This window comes from Liolophura sinensis, chromosome 6 (assembly GCF_032854445.1).
Source record: "Liolophura sinensis isolate JHLJ2023 chromosome 6, CUHK_Ljap_v2, whole genome shotgun sequence".
In the NCBI taxonomy this organism is placed as follows: Eukaryota; Metazoa; Mollusca; class Polyplacophora; order Chitonida; family Chitonidae; genus Liolophura; species Liolophura sinensis.
The window spans coordinates 48,709,362-48,726,567 of NC_088300.1; the positions used below are offsets into that span (position 1 = coordinate 48,709,362).

Genomic DNA, 17,206 nt, shown 5'->3' on the forward strand with positions numbered 1-17,206 from the left:
TAGCCACTCAGCCAGCCTGATAGAATCAGCGGTAGGAATTTTTCTGAACTTCAGGATTGGCTTCATGGTCCAGTCCCTTATAGTAAAAGTCTCATCCATTCATACCTTAACCAGTGTTTGTTTACGTGTATCTGCCTATTCCCTTGTGTAGGTCAGGATCACAGACATGCAGGTGAGCGGTTCCCCACGGAACCTGTTGCCTGGGGATCCTCTCTGTTGTACAGCCACTGCCTCCATGGTCCAGGCCCACATCAGCCTCATAAGAAACCTGCACAAAGATCCTTTGTGGACCGAGAACATCAACGAGGAAATACTGAACAGGCTGGGAAAGCTGAAAGATCTCAACAGCACATTGTCATCTGAAAACCCCTCTGAAGAAATTGGTAAATATGTTGTACATGTGGCTTGAAACTGTGGTCACATGAATCAGCAGCTGTTTTGTCATTGCCAGCTCTCTTTCCATGAGGGAAGCTTACCATAATTACCTTCCATGAAAATGTAGTGTGACATGAGATCAGGGTTGCTGTCTACACGCCTCTGTATTGGGAAAGCAAGACATAGGGGATTAAGTGAAAATCATGTCTCAATGAAGCACTGACAGAAATGACATCAAACATTTTTGCTAAACTACTTGTAAGTGTAAACTGCTTTCATGTTATCCACATACAAGTACACATATGATAATCTAGCTGGCTCACCTGAGGGTGGGGATGGTGTCTACATAAAGGGTTATGTTCATGACAATGTATCTAAAAGACCTACCAATGTGTCATTACACCCCAGTCATTCTTTCAATGAAGGTATAATGAAGGTATGTCATTTTATAACAGGTGGTAGTGTCCTCCAGATTCTGCATGGATCAAGAGACTAAGTTGTATATTTTTCCTGACTCTGAGAGTTTGTTTTAGAGAGACATTTTGATCGGGTTTGTTTGGAAGATAGAATGATGTCCGACTGATAAGATAGCTGTTTCAGAAGTGAAAGTAAACTTTTATTTCACTTATTCGCCTGTAAGATGCAAGTTAAGGCGAAATTGACTGTAGTGCATCTAATTAACACCCATGATTACAGGCATAAGAAGAGTGATGACAACGATTAGTCACCCTGCTGTGGTCATGGACAGTGAAGACTCGGCGGGGGCCAAATCTGCAACCACAAGTGACTCTCAGGAGCTGGATCAATTAGCTACAGAGGTAAGAGCATTCTCAACACCAAAAGCATGTACATATTTTGTATGCCAGTTCAGCGTTTTGTCCTACCTGAGCATGCATTGCAACATGATTTGGCCTTTTTGTGATACGTGATACAGGACTTTGTCTTCGAGATAAAAATAAAATAATAATAAAAATGTATAGTTAAGTTGCCTTATTCAGTGTAACATTCAGCCCCTGAATCTAAATTTTTATACCTAATACATGTAGCAGATCTTGCCATTCTCTGTGTTTATGGAGATCTAGCTGCGGTACATACACTGTACATGTAATATAAATGAAATTTGTTTGGACTCTTCAGGGGTATTATTAGGACGGTGATCTTCTTTCAGGTGTGGCCAGCATTGGTTGTTCTTGGAGGCCTGGACCATGGACTGTGTGTTGGAGGCAGGTGTATACAACAAAGTACCAGTCGTAAGGGCACTGTGCTGGGCGTGACCAAGCAGGGCGCGGTCACTGTCAAGGTGCAGTGGGATGATGGCGATGGTTCTATCAGGTATAAAGCTACTTGTACACTATATTTCGCTCATATATTTGGGGAGACCCGATCACAGCAATACACTGGAATTCATTCAGTTTTTTATGAACCAATCAAGTTTTTGTTTACTTAAAAATGAAAGAACTAATGTCTATATTCTCAGCTGGGTACAAAAGTTAAGCTGTCAGGACATCATGAAAATTACTCAAGCACATACTTACTGTTTTTGTGCTAACACTTTGGACGAATCCATATGTTTATCTTGTTTGCGTTCTTTGTGTTTCAGTGATGCAAATATTGCCAACCTGGAGGCTGTAGATGTGGAACCATTTGATATGTCGTGCTTTACGGGCTTCCCTCCAGGGCTGCTGGATACCCTGCTGGAGCTTACAATGATCACAGATGAAGAAAAGGCCAGCGCCCTCAATGTGGAGCAGGAGGTGGCTGCCGAGAAGGAGCTGTGCGAGACCAAGGAGCCTGACAGCCCCAAGCACGCCCCCGGAACCACAGCCCTTTACGACATGGATGGTCTCATGCAGCAGCTGGATGCTGACATTGAAAAGGTATTGATGGGCAGTTGTATACAGAGCAATCTCTGATTTTAACACGAAAGCCTCACAAAGTTTATAAAAAATGATTTTAATGAGCAGCTGTGTGCTGACAAAGAAAAGTGCTCACAGTTATTTGCGAACTTCATGTAGGATCTTAAATAAATATAATTGTTGTCAAGTTTCTTTAACAAATTTAACACTCTTCATACAGGTAATTAGGTTTTCCACACAACCATTAGTGGAACGTATATGTGCTTGTAGTGGTAAATTCATAAGGTGCATTGTGGAATGCCATGATCATTTCCTTCTGAAACACCATACTGGCTGAATTGTTTGTATGAAATGTAAAACTTTTTGGCGTGTTAATGGAATGTAGTTAGTAGAAATAAGTTTTACTTATTTAGTCACGGTCTCATGTGGATCCTTTTACAGATTTACATGTGTAAAACAAACATTTTGTTGAATGTGTTCATTAAGGTTCTCCAAGAGGAAATCCAGAGTGAAGACCACAATATAGACCAGAGTGAGCATCATAATGCTGACAAGAAGGCCAGCACACTAGTGGCAGACAAAGCAGCTCTGCCAGGTGACCTACAGAACTACAACCTCAGAGATTCAACTTCATCCACCAGAGGTTCAAAATCCCAGCACATGGGAGGAGAAGCAATCTCCTCACAGTTAGGTAGCCAGCTGGAGGATATCTGTACCCAGGTGGAGGCTAATGTGAGTGTGGTCGAGGAGCTCACATCCGACCTTTTCTCTGCCTGTGCCGGGGCCAGCAGAAGAACAAGCAACAGTGTGCTGGGAGATGAGACAGAGCTGGTCCCAGTCACAGTGGCACCACTACCAGAGAGCAGTGTGGAAGAGATCACAGTGACATGTGCTATGACCAATCAAAAACAGGCTTTTACAGACACAAGAGACTCGGAGAAAGCATCAACCAGCAGAGAGACAAGTGCCGAGTCTGAGGAGAGACCTGGTCAGGATCTGGACAGCAGGACAGGTGAGTCATTTAGGACTCTTAGAAAGTTTCGAAGGTGAAAAGTTCACCTGTACTCACCTTAACATCAGGTGTTAATTTCCTTGCTTGACAATGCCTAATGCAAAGTGTCTGCATGAAATTTCTGTCAGTCTCTGTTGTCCTGCAGAAATAGGAATTATTCATATCATGACACAACTCCTCTGAAGTGCATATGTCAGGTGCTTGAATGTATCTTCAAATATTTTGCCAACAGTTTTGTGTAAGCTGACAAATTAATATACATGTATTTAAATACCGTTAACTTCCCTCCACATATGGTATAATGAAGCCACATCACTCAAGAATGTAATTCCACCCTTGTATCTTGAGAATTCCTTTTTAAGTCATCTAGCATCAATAGCAGCTCTAAAATGAATTTTTACTTTTAAAAAAGTCTGTCTTAGTACAGTATAAAAATTTGGAATATCTAGTTATGTCTAGCTTTACTGTCTGCTAGAAAGTCTGCAAGCAACATGTGGATTGTCATGAGTTTACCCCGAACTGTGCCTGGTTTCCTCCTACCCAATTGCTGGCCATGTCATATACATGAAATATCCTTGAGTATGGTGTAAAAAAACAATCAAGTAAATCTATTTTATTGTAGCTAAATGCAATATTTAGAATTTTTTCGCTAGTACGATGGCGATCAGTTTTATGGTTGGAGGAAACTGGCATAAACAACCGAGTTTTTGGCAAGTTACTAACTACCAAGCTGACTTGATTGATAGGTATATATAATTGGTGTTTTAAGATGCATGTGTTTTCTTTCATCCTTCAGCCTTGTCTGGTTGTGAGGAGCTGTCTTCTGTTAAGCGTGTTGCTATCCAAGCCTCAGCCCTCAAAGCTCTTCATACCATCATGTGCTCTGGTAAGTTCATGGAGATGCTGCTGATCCCAAAGGTCTCGGTTAACAAGGAGAAGAGCAGTGCAAGTTCAAAACTGAGCCGTGCTTCCTCGAAGGACGGTTACGATTCTGAAGATTACAAAGGTAGACTGCAGATGCTGATGCAATTGCTAGTGAAAAGGGCTGTGATGTCTGCACCAATACGTCGGTGTGTCTCCATGGGAGAGCTGGAAAGAGCTCAGACTGTACTTCACAAAAGTGTCATGGGGGCTGTTGCTGGAGCAGACCTGAACATCTCAGAAACAGAAGGTATGGAGTACTGTATAGTATTGCTGATGATTCGTAAAGTAAGATGTTGAAAATTTTATAGTGCTGTCTAATTGTGCTATTGGTAAGCTACATGTAACTGCCTGTCGTACATGTGGGAGAACTTGATTCAAGCATAAGTCGGATCATGCAACTTTGACACTCCATGTGAATAGGCCATGCAGAAGAGGGATTTGCATGGCATTTATGTGAGGCAGTTATATCTTTATGTTGGCACCAGAGCTAGCTTGCTTACAACAGCAAAATCTGTGACAGCAACAATAAGCCTTAAAGCGAACCACAAATCCTAAATTTCAAGCATATATCCAGCAGGTTCTGAAGCCACCAAGAGAGTATGCTCTTGTATGTTTCTGTGGTATGTATTCTTTTATGTACTGTTTGTAAAAATTGGTATCCACATTTAGCTGATTGGTAATGTCTAAGTGTCATGATATAAGCATTTAGCTCATGTTTTTGCTTTTGAATTTTTCTCTCCCACAGCTGAGATCAGTAAGGTGATGAAGGCAAAGGGTTTATCCCAGACTAAGGCATCTGGCAGCAAGTCTGAGCACGAGCTACAGACAGGAGGGTCATTGGCATCTCAACCAGAGACCTGCCCTATCCCACAGGCCCGAGGCCCGCAGCCCAAACCTAGCGGCACCCAACACACTATATTACAGTTCTTCAGACATGTTAACCAACAGACTCAAGCCGCAAGGTGAGATTTTGTACAAGTGTCACATTTTTAAGATGGCTACTTTGTTCAGAAGTGGGGGGGGGGGGGGGGGGCTCCGTGGCTCAGTTGGTTAACACGCTAGCGCAGCATAATGACCCAGGAGCCTCTCACCAATGCGGTCGCTGTGAATTCAAGTCCAGCTCATGCTGGCTTCCTCTCCGGCCGTATGTGGGAAGGTCTGCCAGCAACCTGCAGATGGTCGCCTGGTTTCCACCCACCATAATGCTGGCCGCCATCGTAGAAGTGAAATATTCTTGAGTACGCGGTAAAACACCAATCAAATAAATAAATAAATAAATTGTTCAGAAGGGTCTAGGCAAGCACTGTACATGTGAATTATATATTCAGTTTACCATTATTCGTTTCATCTTCAAAATCAATTTCTGCCTGGTCATGCTCAGATTTGTGTCCCAGAGAGACCATACACTTACTTGGAGAGATATGGTGGTGTCTTGTGCTCTGGTTTGCTACACTGCCATAAGTGAAAAAATCTTGAGTAAGATATAAATGACCACTTACCATAAAAGTGAAAAATTCTTGAATATTTATTATTTATTTTATTTATTTGATTGGTGTTTATGCCATACTCCAAAATATTTCACTTATACTATGGCGTCCAGTATTATGGTGGGGAAAAAACCTAGCAGAGCCCGGGGTGGGTGGGGGGGGACCCACAACCATCTACAGGTTGCTGTCAGAATTTCCCACATACAGATGGAGAGGAAGCCAGCATGAGCTGGACTTGAACTCACAGCGATGGCATTGGTGAGAGGCTCCTGGGTCATTACGCTTCTCTGGTGAGCTAACCAACTGAGTCACGGAGGACCCGCCAGTTGTCATATAAGTGAAAAATTCTTAGGTAAGATGTAAATCACCAATTATATAAACAAATAAATTAAGGATGAAAGCACAGGTGAAGTAGTTCTGACTTTGACGTATATACCAATTCACTATATCAGTAGATGGTTAATTCTTGGTTGTTATTTCCAGTCGCTGTGAGCTTTCAAGAGGCAGCCCTCAGCCCTCACCCCCAACCTTAGGGAGGGATGCCCCTCGGAACTCTCTCAGCAGTGAGAGCACTGAGATGCCCGCCTCCAAGACCTCTCAGTCCGCACCTGTCACCCCCCACCAGCTGCAGGCAGACCTAACCCACCCATCTCCACCCCCAATCTCTGCACCACTCCTGGACATGGGCTTCTCTCTCAACCATATACTTCAAGCCTTGACAGCCACAGGCATAGGTATGTCCAGCAGAGAATGGCTCATGAATGACTAATTTGGCAGAATGGAATGTCAGTATGGAATTGTAAACAAATGCTGCAAAATTTCACAAGAAACATGAAAATGAATCATGTGAGATTCTCACTGAAAATACTGCTCTGGATTGGCTGAAATGTTTTAACCAGGCCTCCAAAGTGAGAGACATGAGGGCAAATTAGATAGATACAAATCCTCATACAGTGTTATTCCCTTGCTTTTACACTTACTGAGACAGTGCTGTATAAAATATGTGGGATGGGCTCTGCCAGGTTTCCTCTAACCATAATGCCGACTGCTCTTGTATAGGTGAAATATTCTTGAGTATGGCATATAAAAACCAATCAGATAAACAAATAAATCATTTTATGTCGATATATATTGGATTGAAATTGTTATACACTCAAATAATGTATCCAACATCATATTTGTATACACATTTGCATGCTACAAGGAAATGCTACTGTCATATAACCTGAATAATGTTGAAAGTGATGCTGACCAAAAGAAAATGAAATGGACACAGACACGGTTCATCAGTGAATGCAATGAATCTTGTTTAAGAACTTGTGTGCCTGTGTGTGCACTTAATGAATGAACAGCATAAATTCTTATTAAAAAAATATACATTATTTTACTACAAACAGTCAAATTAAACAGATAATGAAATCTTAAAGAACATTTTAATAACTTATAAACTTATAGGCTAATAAACTAAATAAAGGATAGTTAGTGTGCCCTACGTGTAGACTTTTGAGATTTTATATATGACAATTGTTCCCCTTTAGCCTCGTCTGACGATGTCTCAGCACACAACATAAATCTGCTGGCTACGTGGATGTTGGAGCACACAGAGGAGCCTGAAGAGTTGGATACAGGACTAGCCGGGGGATTGGCCAGCCGACTCAGCAACCCTTTCCAGTCACAGCCAATCACAGTGCATGACTCTGACTCTTCAGGACTTGCAAGACATGGGTAAGACTCAAAATGTGCTAGATGTGTATAAGGATAAATCCGACTCACTTTATTCTGATATAAATTATTTGCACTTTAGTGCAGGTAAAAGTTACTACCAAGCCTAAACCTCACTATAGTTTTTACTAATCAGACCCAGATTTCTTCAAAATGATGCAATACATAGCCATCAGGATTTAGTCCTGATGTTTTAATCATGCTTAATCATTTTATTTAACAGTTTAGGTCAGTTACATGTTCATGTATTTATCAGTTGAGCATTCTTTCTTCAGAAGTGGCACTCAGTCTTCAGGGCCTGAAAACATGGACCTTGGGACAGACAACTCTTCTGATGAACCTGAAGATGAAGCTATACCCTCACGCTCCGGGCCACGCAGATTGCGACATAGACTGAACGTTGATCTCAGGATGAATCTTGCCAGAGCATGTATGCTAACAAAGTTTCACAATCTCTCTTTGCAATGCCATAGAGTGTTGCTTTCTGTTGTGTTTCATATCCTGATCATTTGGCTGCTTTTATCTACACACATGTCGATGGATTGGTGGTATTTCAGAAAATTGTAAATTATAAATCGTATTTCAAAATGTATATGGTAAACAAGTGTTATTGATGTAAAGCTGATGAAGATAAAGACTCGTCCTGTAATAAAAGTCATAATAACATTTGTTACATAAGGGTTACACACCAAATGTAAACATGATATATTTCTTGTTCATGATTTTCATGTTCTCCAGATGTTGTTTTTAACATGTTTTAAGTATATTTTTCTGCCTAGACTGAAATAGTTATATTATTGCAGCCCTTATATTGCCCATACAACCAAATTTAAATTATTATCATAGTCAAAATATTATGGTTGATAAATTTCATTTAAAGTTCCTCTTAAACATTCAGAAAATTTAAGAAATAGGGTGAGATTTTTTTTTTAAACTTTGATTGCCAAAATTTGTCAGAAATAGCACCAGTGAGCCAGCTAGAGTGTTATATTTTTGTTTGCATTGTAGTGGCAGGGGATCGAGTATTGCGAGAGTCTCGACCTGACTGGTCTGAGCTAAGGTCCCAGGAGCGGGGAGAGGCGCGGCCCATGTACGAGGAGTATTTGGACCTGGATGATGAGCCGTACCCTGATGATGGGTTGGAGGAGAGGTTTCCACCAGAGCATCCAGATAACTGGCAGTATTCCTCCACACTTCTGGTTTGTCACTTCTCACAATCCGTTCTAATGGCCTGTACATTGTAGATTCTGTTTGACAAACAAAATTGTGCGAGAATCATTTTCTCTATGTGATGAGTCTGTTTATGTGGTAGGTAAAGAAGATGATGGCAGTACAAAACAAGCTTTTTGAAGCTCTTTCTGGCTAATCTTTTTTTTCAGGGCAATAGTGGTTTAGAAGTTGACAGCTGTGTGACATGTGAATTATGTCAGACCAGGACACAGAACTTTAACAAACACATGAGGCGCCATCATCCAGGCTGTGGAGGTTAGTTAGCTTTTTGGTCTCCCAGTGCTGGGAGTATGGGGGGACGAGGGATAACACATAGTTCGTGTTCATGTTGTCTTAAAGAGGTGGTCATCTTGGTATAAGAGGCTTCCATTTAACATCCAAACTCATTTGAAATGATCTGACTTAAGCCTTATCTTAAACCTAAATGTTAATTAGAATACATGGAAAATAGGTATGATAAATAATGTACTGTTATGTTTTTCATATTACTTAATAATAAAGCATGCATTTTTATGTCGCACCTGAGCATCAGCATCCAATAACAGAGAAAACAACGTTTTAAACAAATTTTTGGGGACGGTACCAGTCTCTTAAAAAGTACTACATCTGTTGAGCTCAGGATTTGCACATATGTAAAGTACAATAGCACGAGTGGGATCATTGATTCGGTGTGAACATATTAAAAGCCATACAATACTTAATTCCTGACATAGTGTATTGTGTATTCAAGTCAACAAAATTGACTGCATGTATTGAGCTCAGGATTTTAACACATGTAGAGCACAAAAACATGAGAGGAATATACCTTGGTTGATTCGATGTGTGCACATTAAATATCATAAATTACCAAATTCCTGACTTTATGTATTGTGTAGTAAATCAATATTAAACAACTTTAGGGGTGGTATTTCAAAATGTACAGCATGTACTAAGCTCAGGATTTGCACATGTGTAGAGCACAGTAGCACAATGTTCCATCCCTGATGCCCTGTTTGAATATTTATTACTATAAATTACCAATTTCAAGATTTCAGTACTTTATGTATTAAGCTGAAGTTTTGCATTCGTGTGTCTCTCACAGACGAGCTCTTTGGCTCTTCGGCAACCAAATCTAAGTGAGTCTTCATGTGTGACCAGTGTATGTTAATGTATCAGATTTGGGTTAGTACTTAAGACATGAGATTGTAATTAAAACATATGATTAACAATGCATGTTAAAAGTCAGTTGTCCCATCTTTCATTTGCATGAATAGCTTTACACAAAAATCAGATTTGACCATGTGTGTCCTCTGTGTGTTAACATAGGTAGTGCAGGGTACTTTGGTTACCGTAGTAGTGGGCACTATGTTGGTGGATGGTTCGGAGGTTCATGTGGCACTGGTCATCCATTTTACCTGCTGTGTCGTGACTGCCGTGATCGCTACCTATCCCATGGTGCCACCCTGCAAGCGCCTATGGACAACCAGCATAGCAACCAGAGGACTGGAGTCTGGTACCCCGCTAAACCAAACTCTCAAGTAAAGATATCAGCTCCAGGCTCGGAGTCCTGTACATTTCACCAGGCTCCAGACTTGCTTGGGGTGTCTGAAACAGGATTAGGTGGTAAGACACAACTGCTTTTAATACATGTAGTTACATTGGAATGCCTCCTATGAACACAAGTCAAGACTTACACAGATGTCCTAAACATGCTACCCACTTTGTATCTTGAGACAGTAACAATGTACTTTACAGTGTGTTTTTGTTTTGGTTTTTAAATATTTGATGCAACTCACATGCAACAGGGAGCTGTAAGCCCTTTGGAAAGAAGCATTCTATCAGATAAAATGTGTGTTAAAAATGATATAATTTTTATACTGGCACTTGAAATCAAATCTGGATAGATTTCACTTATGATAATCGAAGAGTTGAAACAGTAGTGTATGTGTCATATTTAATACAATTTTGATAAATACTGTAAATGACGTAAAATTTCATCCATGGCTAAACTGCACATTTTGCCTGTTTCTGGGAGTTGTGGTGATCTTAGAAAAGTGTTTTGAAGTTAGTTTGGAAGGTAGCGTGACATCGTACTGTCAAATGTAAATTTCTGAAGCGAAACGTATTATTTTACAACATTTATTTGTCTCTGTAAATATTGTTTTTGGGGTAAAGTTTAAGGTTGTTTATAGAATGTGCTATAATGATTCAGCATGGTGTAGATTCATGTAACTGTGATGTGTATATATTTCTTCTCCTCAGATGTCGATTTCTTGTCTGGTGACCACAACAATGGGTTGTCCCTCTTGAATGACTTCAGTCAGCTGAGTGTCCACCTGGGCCTATCAGCCAGGAAACAGGTGCCTGAGGTGGTCAGGTTTCTGGATTATGACCCTCTGGGGGCAACTGTCTCCACGGCCGATCACTCCCAGGATATGATCACCTCCCTGAGTAAGTCAATACTCACAACTCAAGACATACCACCTCCCTGAGTAAATCCATTCTCATAACTCATGACATACCACCTCACAAAGTAAGTTCATACTCACAACTTGCATCATGTGATCACCTCCCGAAAATACTTACAATTAAGAATGTGGCCACATTCTGACTACGTGTAAGTTCATACTCACCATCCATGACTTGATCAACTCCCTCAGGAAGTCCATACCCTAATTTATCAATGACTTCGTCACTTCCATGAGGTAAACAACACTCACAATATATGGCCTCTCCAGCTCGCTGAATAAGTCCGTACAACTCATTTTCTGTGAGGTAAACCACACTCACAATACCTGACCTCTCCAGCTCGCTGAATAAGTCCGTACAACTCATTTTCTGTGAGGTAAAACATACTAAGAATACAGAACATAATATCGGCCTTATGAATAACTCAGTGAAACACTATACCCTGTTATTGCATGATCATTTCACAGAGCAAACATTGCATGGTGTGTGGTGGGTGAGTCAAGATCATTTTTGCTGTATGAGCTCTTTGTGTGTGTATGGAAGACAATTTTTATATTGAGTAAAATATGCTTATCTTTGTCAAGAAACTACTTGGCCTGTATGATATAGGTATGGCATTTCCCTCCAAGTTGTCAATTTTCATGGTTTCTGCCACCTGCAGGTGCCACCGCAGAGAGTAAGAAGCCCGAGAAGAAGCAGAAAAGTTTAGGAGAACAGGCTCAGGTGCTGGTCGACCCCCAGGACAGAGCCTTAGCTCTCCGCCGCAGTATCTCCACCATGCAGATCCTGGTGGCGCGCACTGTCGTACTTAAAGTCCTGTCTCTGCTCTCAGCCAGGTATTGTTGTGCACACACTAGTCTCAGCAAACAAAGAGAGCCTCTTGTGGGATTTTAGATTTATAAATGTAAAAATTAAAACTTGACCTAGTTTATTTACAATTACATTTTTTCTACTATGATAACCAAGTAGCTACTTGTATGTATAAAGTAATGTAATATGCATTATAAACAACTGTAAGCATTAATGTTTACTTATGTCGTTAAAATGTAGAGTTTGTGGGCCTTAAACCCTAAAAACTGGATGTTCATGTATATTACATAACTAAGGTGAGTGTAAAGGGAATTGGGCAACACCTCCCATGCAGTATTTAATAAGATTACGCAGAATTACAACCTTAGAGTTGAGCATAGGCATTTAGGACATATTTTTTATCAATATCAGTGAATACTGTAATGTCCAATAACACTTTGATGCGCAAATTATCAAAACATTCTCGATAACTTGGTTCTGCTTTGCTTAATGTCAGGGGTTAAAATCAGGCTGAAGTGTGTTTTTGTCATGATGTTCCAGTGAGGCAGCATTTTATATGTTTAAAATGACAGCAGTGGAACTGTAGTGTTACACTGCCATGATGTAGAAAGTAATTTTGACCCAAAAAATTTTTCAAAAAAATACTGAAGTTAAGCTGAACTTTTGTTTCGACAGTTGCCAAAGCTGTAGTCTGTCCAAAGCCCTGGAGGCCATAGGCCTATCAGACATTCGCTTGGTGGTACGTCTTATGTGCCTGTGTTCAGCGGGTAAGATAGAGCTGCCTTTTGTCCCGGGAGGGACAGGAGATGGTGTCACAGAGAGTCTCACACATCTGAGCACTGCCCTGGGGGCACTGGCCCAGGAGAATGCCACGGCCTTGCGCAGACTTATCCTGCTGTGTACACAGGTAAGCTCATAGTATAGGAAAATTATTTGGAAAAGTCCATGTTGCCTTCAGCAAAACCTTGTATACATATACATCAAAGTCATATAAAGTATAAAGTGCCTTTTATAAAAACATCAATGCATAGGGGAGTTTGGAGTTTGAACTCTTCTGTCGCTATAGGTAAAAAATTTCCTACTGTATCATGTGACTGGTCAAAAATGCTAGGCAGCCTTTGTGGGATAATAGCTACTATAACATGGGTGTCTGCAAAAAGTTTCGCAAAAATTTACCAAGAGGGACATACGATAGAGAAAATTGCAGAGCCTAATGTTTGTGAATTTGAAAAGTTACTGCAGGAAAGAGGTGTCATTTGTTTCTCTGGAACGCATCAAGACAAATGATCGATAAATTAATGTCTACATCGGTTGCCTAGCATATTTCACAAGTCACATGACAAAAGAGTTTGAAATTCGAAACTCCCCTATTGCACTTACTTAATCAGTATGGGATGGTATGGTTTTCATTTTATTGGACCAGTTTAGCCAAATGGGATTTTCATTGCAGAAATTGTGTGCCTTTGTTTTGATTTTTTTTTTTTTTTGATTGTTGTTTTATGCCATACTCAAGAATATTTCACTTATACGACGGCGGTCAGCATTATGGTTGGTGGAAACCGGGCAGAACCCGGAGGAAACCCACGACCATCCGCAGGTTGCTGACAGACCTTCCCACGTACGGCCAGAGAGGAAGCCAGCATAGGCTGGTCTTGAACTCACAGCGACCGCATTGGTGAGAGGCTTCTGGGTCACTACACTGCGCTAGCGCGCTAACCAACTGAGCCACAGAGGCCCCGCCTTTGTTTTGAACCATCGTGAGATATTTATATATGCAAGTGCTTAATAAGATAAACATCCTGCGTAGGTTTGTACACAATTACTTCATTTTAACTCCTGTTATATTATATTGTCAGCTTGGGCAACTATCAGTATACATGTTATAGCAGTGTTTGGGAATATCAACAGCCGCCATGAACATTGCATTACATGTATATGGATATTCCTGAAAAACATGTCTGAACTGTAAAAATCTTTCCAATTGGCTGTTGAACTTTTGATCAGGAGCTAGTAACATTTGCTGTGGGAGGACCATTTAAGCCTAAGCTTCATGGCCAGAAGAGATCCAAGTCGATATTGTCCCAGCTGGACCCGGCTAGCTGCCCCACATTTGCTGTCACTCAGGCTCTCGTCTCCCTCCTCGTCCGTAAGGGCTGGGGCAACAAACTCTCCACCCTGAACACTTTTATCTCCTCTACAGGTAACTGAAGATGGAAATTGTCATTATTTTAACTGGCATAATATCCATGAATATATATAGACATACATCAGCATGGTAAATGTGCTTCCCCATTTTCTAGTTACTGGATAGGGCCATTTCTGGCCTATTTTTGTAATAAAGAAATGTCTGTACAATTACAACAGCGTCCAAGGACTAGAAACAGTGAACAAAAACTACTTATATGCATGTTGTTGGTAATAGATATAAAAAAAATGTTGTCAGAACTCAATTTTTTTATGTTTTTAATGTAGAGTCTGAGAGCCCTGTATCCTCACCGATTTCCAATGATGAACTAAAGGTGGGCCCGTTACACCTGGCCAATGCCTTGTCAGCCTGTGTCTTGTCCTGCCAGCTGCCCACTCAGCACCGACAGTGGGCCACTCACCAGCTAGTGTCCTCCCTGGCACTCTTGAGGACCAGCAGCACCGTGTGTCTGGACAACCTGGTGGACCTATCAGGTGACATGCCGGCCTGCCCAGAGTCCAAGCTGGAGGCTCACCAGAACAGACTGACAGAGTCCACCTGGAACCACAGGAAGAGATTCCTCGCCACAAGGTAATGGGCTGCACAGATTGGCCAGCTTAACCTTACGGTTTTCATAAATAAAACAACAAACTTTATGTAACTGTTTGAAGTGTCAGGGCATTTTTTCAGCCTGGTTGTTAAATTGTGCACATTGTGTGCATTGTCTGAATTAGTTTGTATTATGTAGTTCCTGGAATAATATGTAAAGCATAATGGAAAGACAAGTAATGCCTGTATCAGGTTCCATGTTTCCCAGAGCCTCTCCTGTGGCAGCCATGACTTTCTCCAGATCTATATTAAATGTGCTAGAGGCATACTCTAACCAATGCCTGTTTTATTGCCCTTGTTCCCCAGTGCCTGTGACGGTACAGTGCGTGTCTGGAGCCTGGCCTATGGCAGCCACCACTTCCTCCAGCAAACTTGTATATTTAACAATGGTGGGGAGATGTCTGGAGAGGAACTGGATGGTCAGGAACTGTCAAATCTCACCTGGAATAGCACGGGCAGATACCTGGCGGCTTCCATGGACAACCTTGTTAATGTCTGGTCTCTTTCAGGTAGGTTACATCAAGGTGCAGCATAAAACATTAACATGTTGCAACAGTTGATGCCTTAAGTTGCTTTTTAGGAGGATAATAAAGCAATTGAAGCACCAGCTGATACCAGTTTCTTACAAAGCTAATTCAAAGCAAGTACTGTAGCACTTGTGTCTTGTTTAAACTTAACCACTATTTTGTTACTTTTGTAATTTCGTTAATATGTGCATATGATCCTCTTCCTTAGCTGGCAATGGGCTGCTGGACAAGCACCCCTCATGGGTGACATGTTTGGCATGGCCCCAGGATAAAGGAGCAATAGAGGGCAGACTGGGACTCGCCCCTGACACTCTCTTGGTAGGGCGTCTAGATGGCAGCCTGGCAGAGGTAGAGGTTCTGGACCCATCCACCCTGGCCAGGAATGAACTCACCCACTGCTACAGAAAAGATGGTCAGTATAATAAAGTCTGTGAATTGTACTAAACATTTGTAAATTGTCTGAAAGAAGTTGAGTACAAGAAGTATGTATTTGGTGCCTAATGTTTCTTGAAAGGACAAGGGGAGAGCAGCAGTTTCAAATTACAGTACCAGAAAACCTTTCTATGAAGAAAATTCAAGGAACAAAGGGAAATTATATCAGGCAGGGCAACAGTCTACAATGTGCCACAGATTTCATTGCACAGGGTGGTTTTACAAACCTCTCAGTGGATCCAGGAAGAGAATACTTAATGGCAGTAGGAACATTTCCAGTCAAGTCAACAACTTTCATTCATCAAGGCTATAGACATGAGTCCACTTCGATGACAACACTATAATGTGTGATATTTTTGTCTTTGTTGTCTTGGCAGTGTCTGTAACCCAGATAGCCTGGTACCATGAGGATCGCCGCTTTGCGGTGGCCTACTCGGATGGGGTGGTGGCCCTCTGTAGTAAAGCAGACTTCCAGACGCCTTTCTCAACTGATGCTCACCAGGTACAGTAAGACACCATGTTGTGGCGCACAGATATTTGTATGCTTTCTGCTCTGCCAGAAGAACTCAATGTATCTTGGAAGGACTTTAACCGACCTGAGAAGGCCATCAAATTCTACAGCCTTACAGGAGTCACCTGGGATATCCCAGGGTGCCTCCATAGGGCTACACATATCCCATTTGATAAATTTTCATAGAAACAAGAAATAAATCCAGTATACTGCCAAGCTGATATTTGTACAACAGACCAAAGACAGGTGACATTGGAAGTTTTCCTTTTAATAAATAGACATTATGATCTTGTGTTTGGAAAAAAACATACATTTTCTTAGATCACAAATATATGTATCAAAGCTGGAAGGATTCCCGTTGAGAACTTTCCTGGAAGTAGCTCAGTAAGGGCGTCAAAGTAAGTAACTCCAAACCAAATGGGAATGACAGCCCTTTCAAAGGAGTTATGTAAGCTTATTTTATCATTGTAAAAGTTTACAGAGATATTCACCCCCCACTCCTTCTCTGTGCAGGTATATTAAGGTTGGGAAAATCAAGTATTTATAAATGAACACATAATTTCTTAAAACTTTTCCAGAACTCCGTGACCAGCCTGCAGTGGGATCCATCAGGTCAGATGTTGGTGACAACTGCTTCCAGAGACAAGTGTGTGAAGCTATGGACGGCTGGCTCAGAGGGCTTGGAGTGTAAACATGTCCTGGTTCATGATGACCCTGTCACCTGTGTACAGTGGTGCCCTCTACTGGGCGATGGTAAAGTGAAACAAGTCCTTCTGGCAAGGTAAGACAACTCAATTATTTCTATTCATGAGTGCAAAATTTTCTATCTTGCTTTAGAATGAAATGGACTCCAGTCAGAAATGCAGTAGTAAAAGAAAGTATTGAAATTTTTGATGAAAATACATGTCACGTTGACATGTGATACATTTTGAAGACATGATATTCTTTGACAAGGTAATCATAAAATAAATCTTTAGCCTGGTGTAGTGTAATAATTGCATTTACCTTACTTGAATCTAAATCTGGTCAGTTTTTTGGCATATCTGAAAAGTAATCCACTCTGTGTGTAATTTACTTG

General features: G+C 41.1%; 1 protein-coding gene across 1 annotated transcript in view; it reads left to right on the forward strand.

Moving 5' to 3' along the window:
- LOC135466388 (probable E3 ubiquitin-protein ligase HERC1) overlaps positions 1–17,206 on the forward strand; it is a 60,995-nt gene that overhangs the window by 28,389 nt on the left and 15,400 nt on the right. Inside the window, exons 35-56 of the mRNA XM_064743836.1 lie at positions 152–383; positions 1,072–1,193; positions 1,544–1,707; positions 1,976–2,252; positions 2,718–3,243; positions 4,040–4,414; positions 4,913–5,129; positions 6,138–6,388; positions 7,193–7,379; positions 7,652–7,806; positions 8,385–8,575; positions 8,756–8,861; positions 9,912–10,208; positions 10,848–11,036; positions 11,716–11,890; positions 12,540–12,771; positions 13,869–14,064; positions 14,337–14,640; positions 14,965–15,167; positions 15,394–15,597; positions 15,995–16,119; positions 16,707–16,909. Coding sequence (XP_064599906.1) covers positions 152–383; positions 1,072–1,193; positions 1,544–1,707; positions 1,976–2,252; positions 2,718–3,243; positions 4,040–4,414; positions 4,913–5,129; positions 6,138–6,388; positions 7,193–7,379; positions 7,652–7,806; positions 8,385–8,575; positions 8,756–8,861; positions 9,912–10,208; positions 10,848–11,036; positions 11,716–11,890; positions 12,540–12,771; positions 13,869–14,064; positions 14,337–14,640; positions 14,965–15,167; positions 15,394–15,597; positions 15,995–16,119; positions 16,707–16,909 — 4,931 coding nt within the window. The remainder of the gene's footprint in view (positions 1–151; positions 384–1,071; positions 1,194–1,543; positions 1,708–1,975; positions 2,253–2,717; positions 3,244–4,039; positions 4,415–4,912; positions 5,130–6,137; positions 6,389–7,192; positions 7,380–7,651; positions 7,807–8,384; positions 8,576–8,755; positions 8,862–9,911; positions 10,209–10,847; positions 11,037–11,715; positions 11,891–12,539; positions 12,772–13,868; positions 14,065–14,336; positions 14,641–14,964; positions 15,168–15,393; positions 15,598–15,994; positions 16,120–16,706; positions 16,910–17,206) is intronic.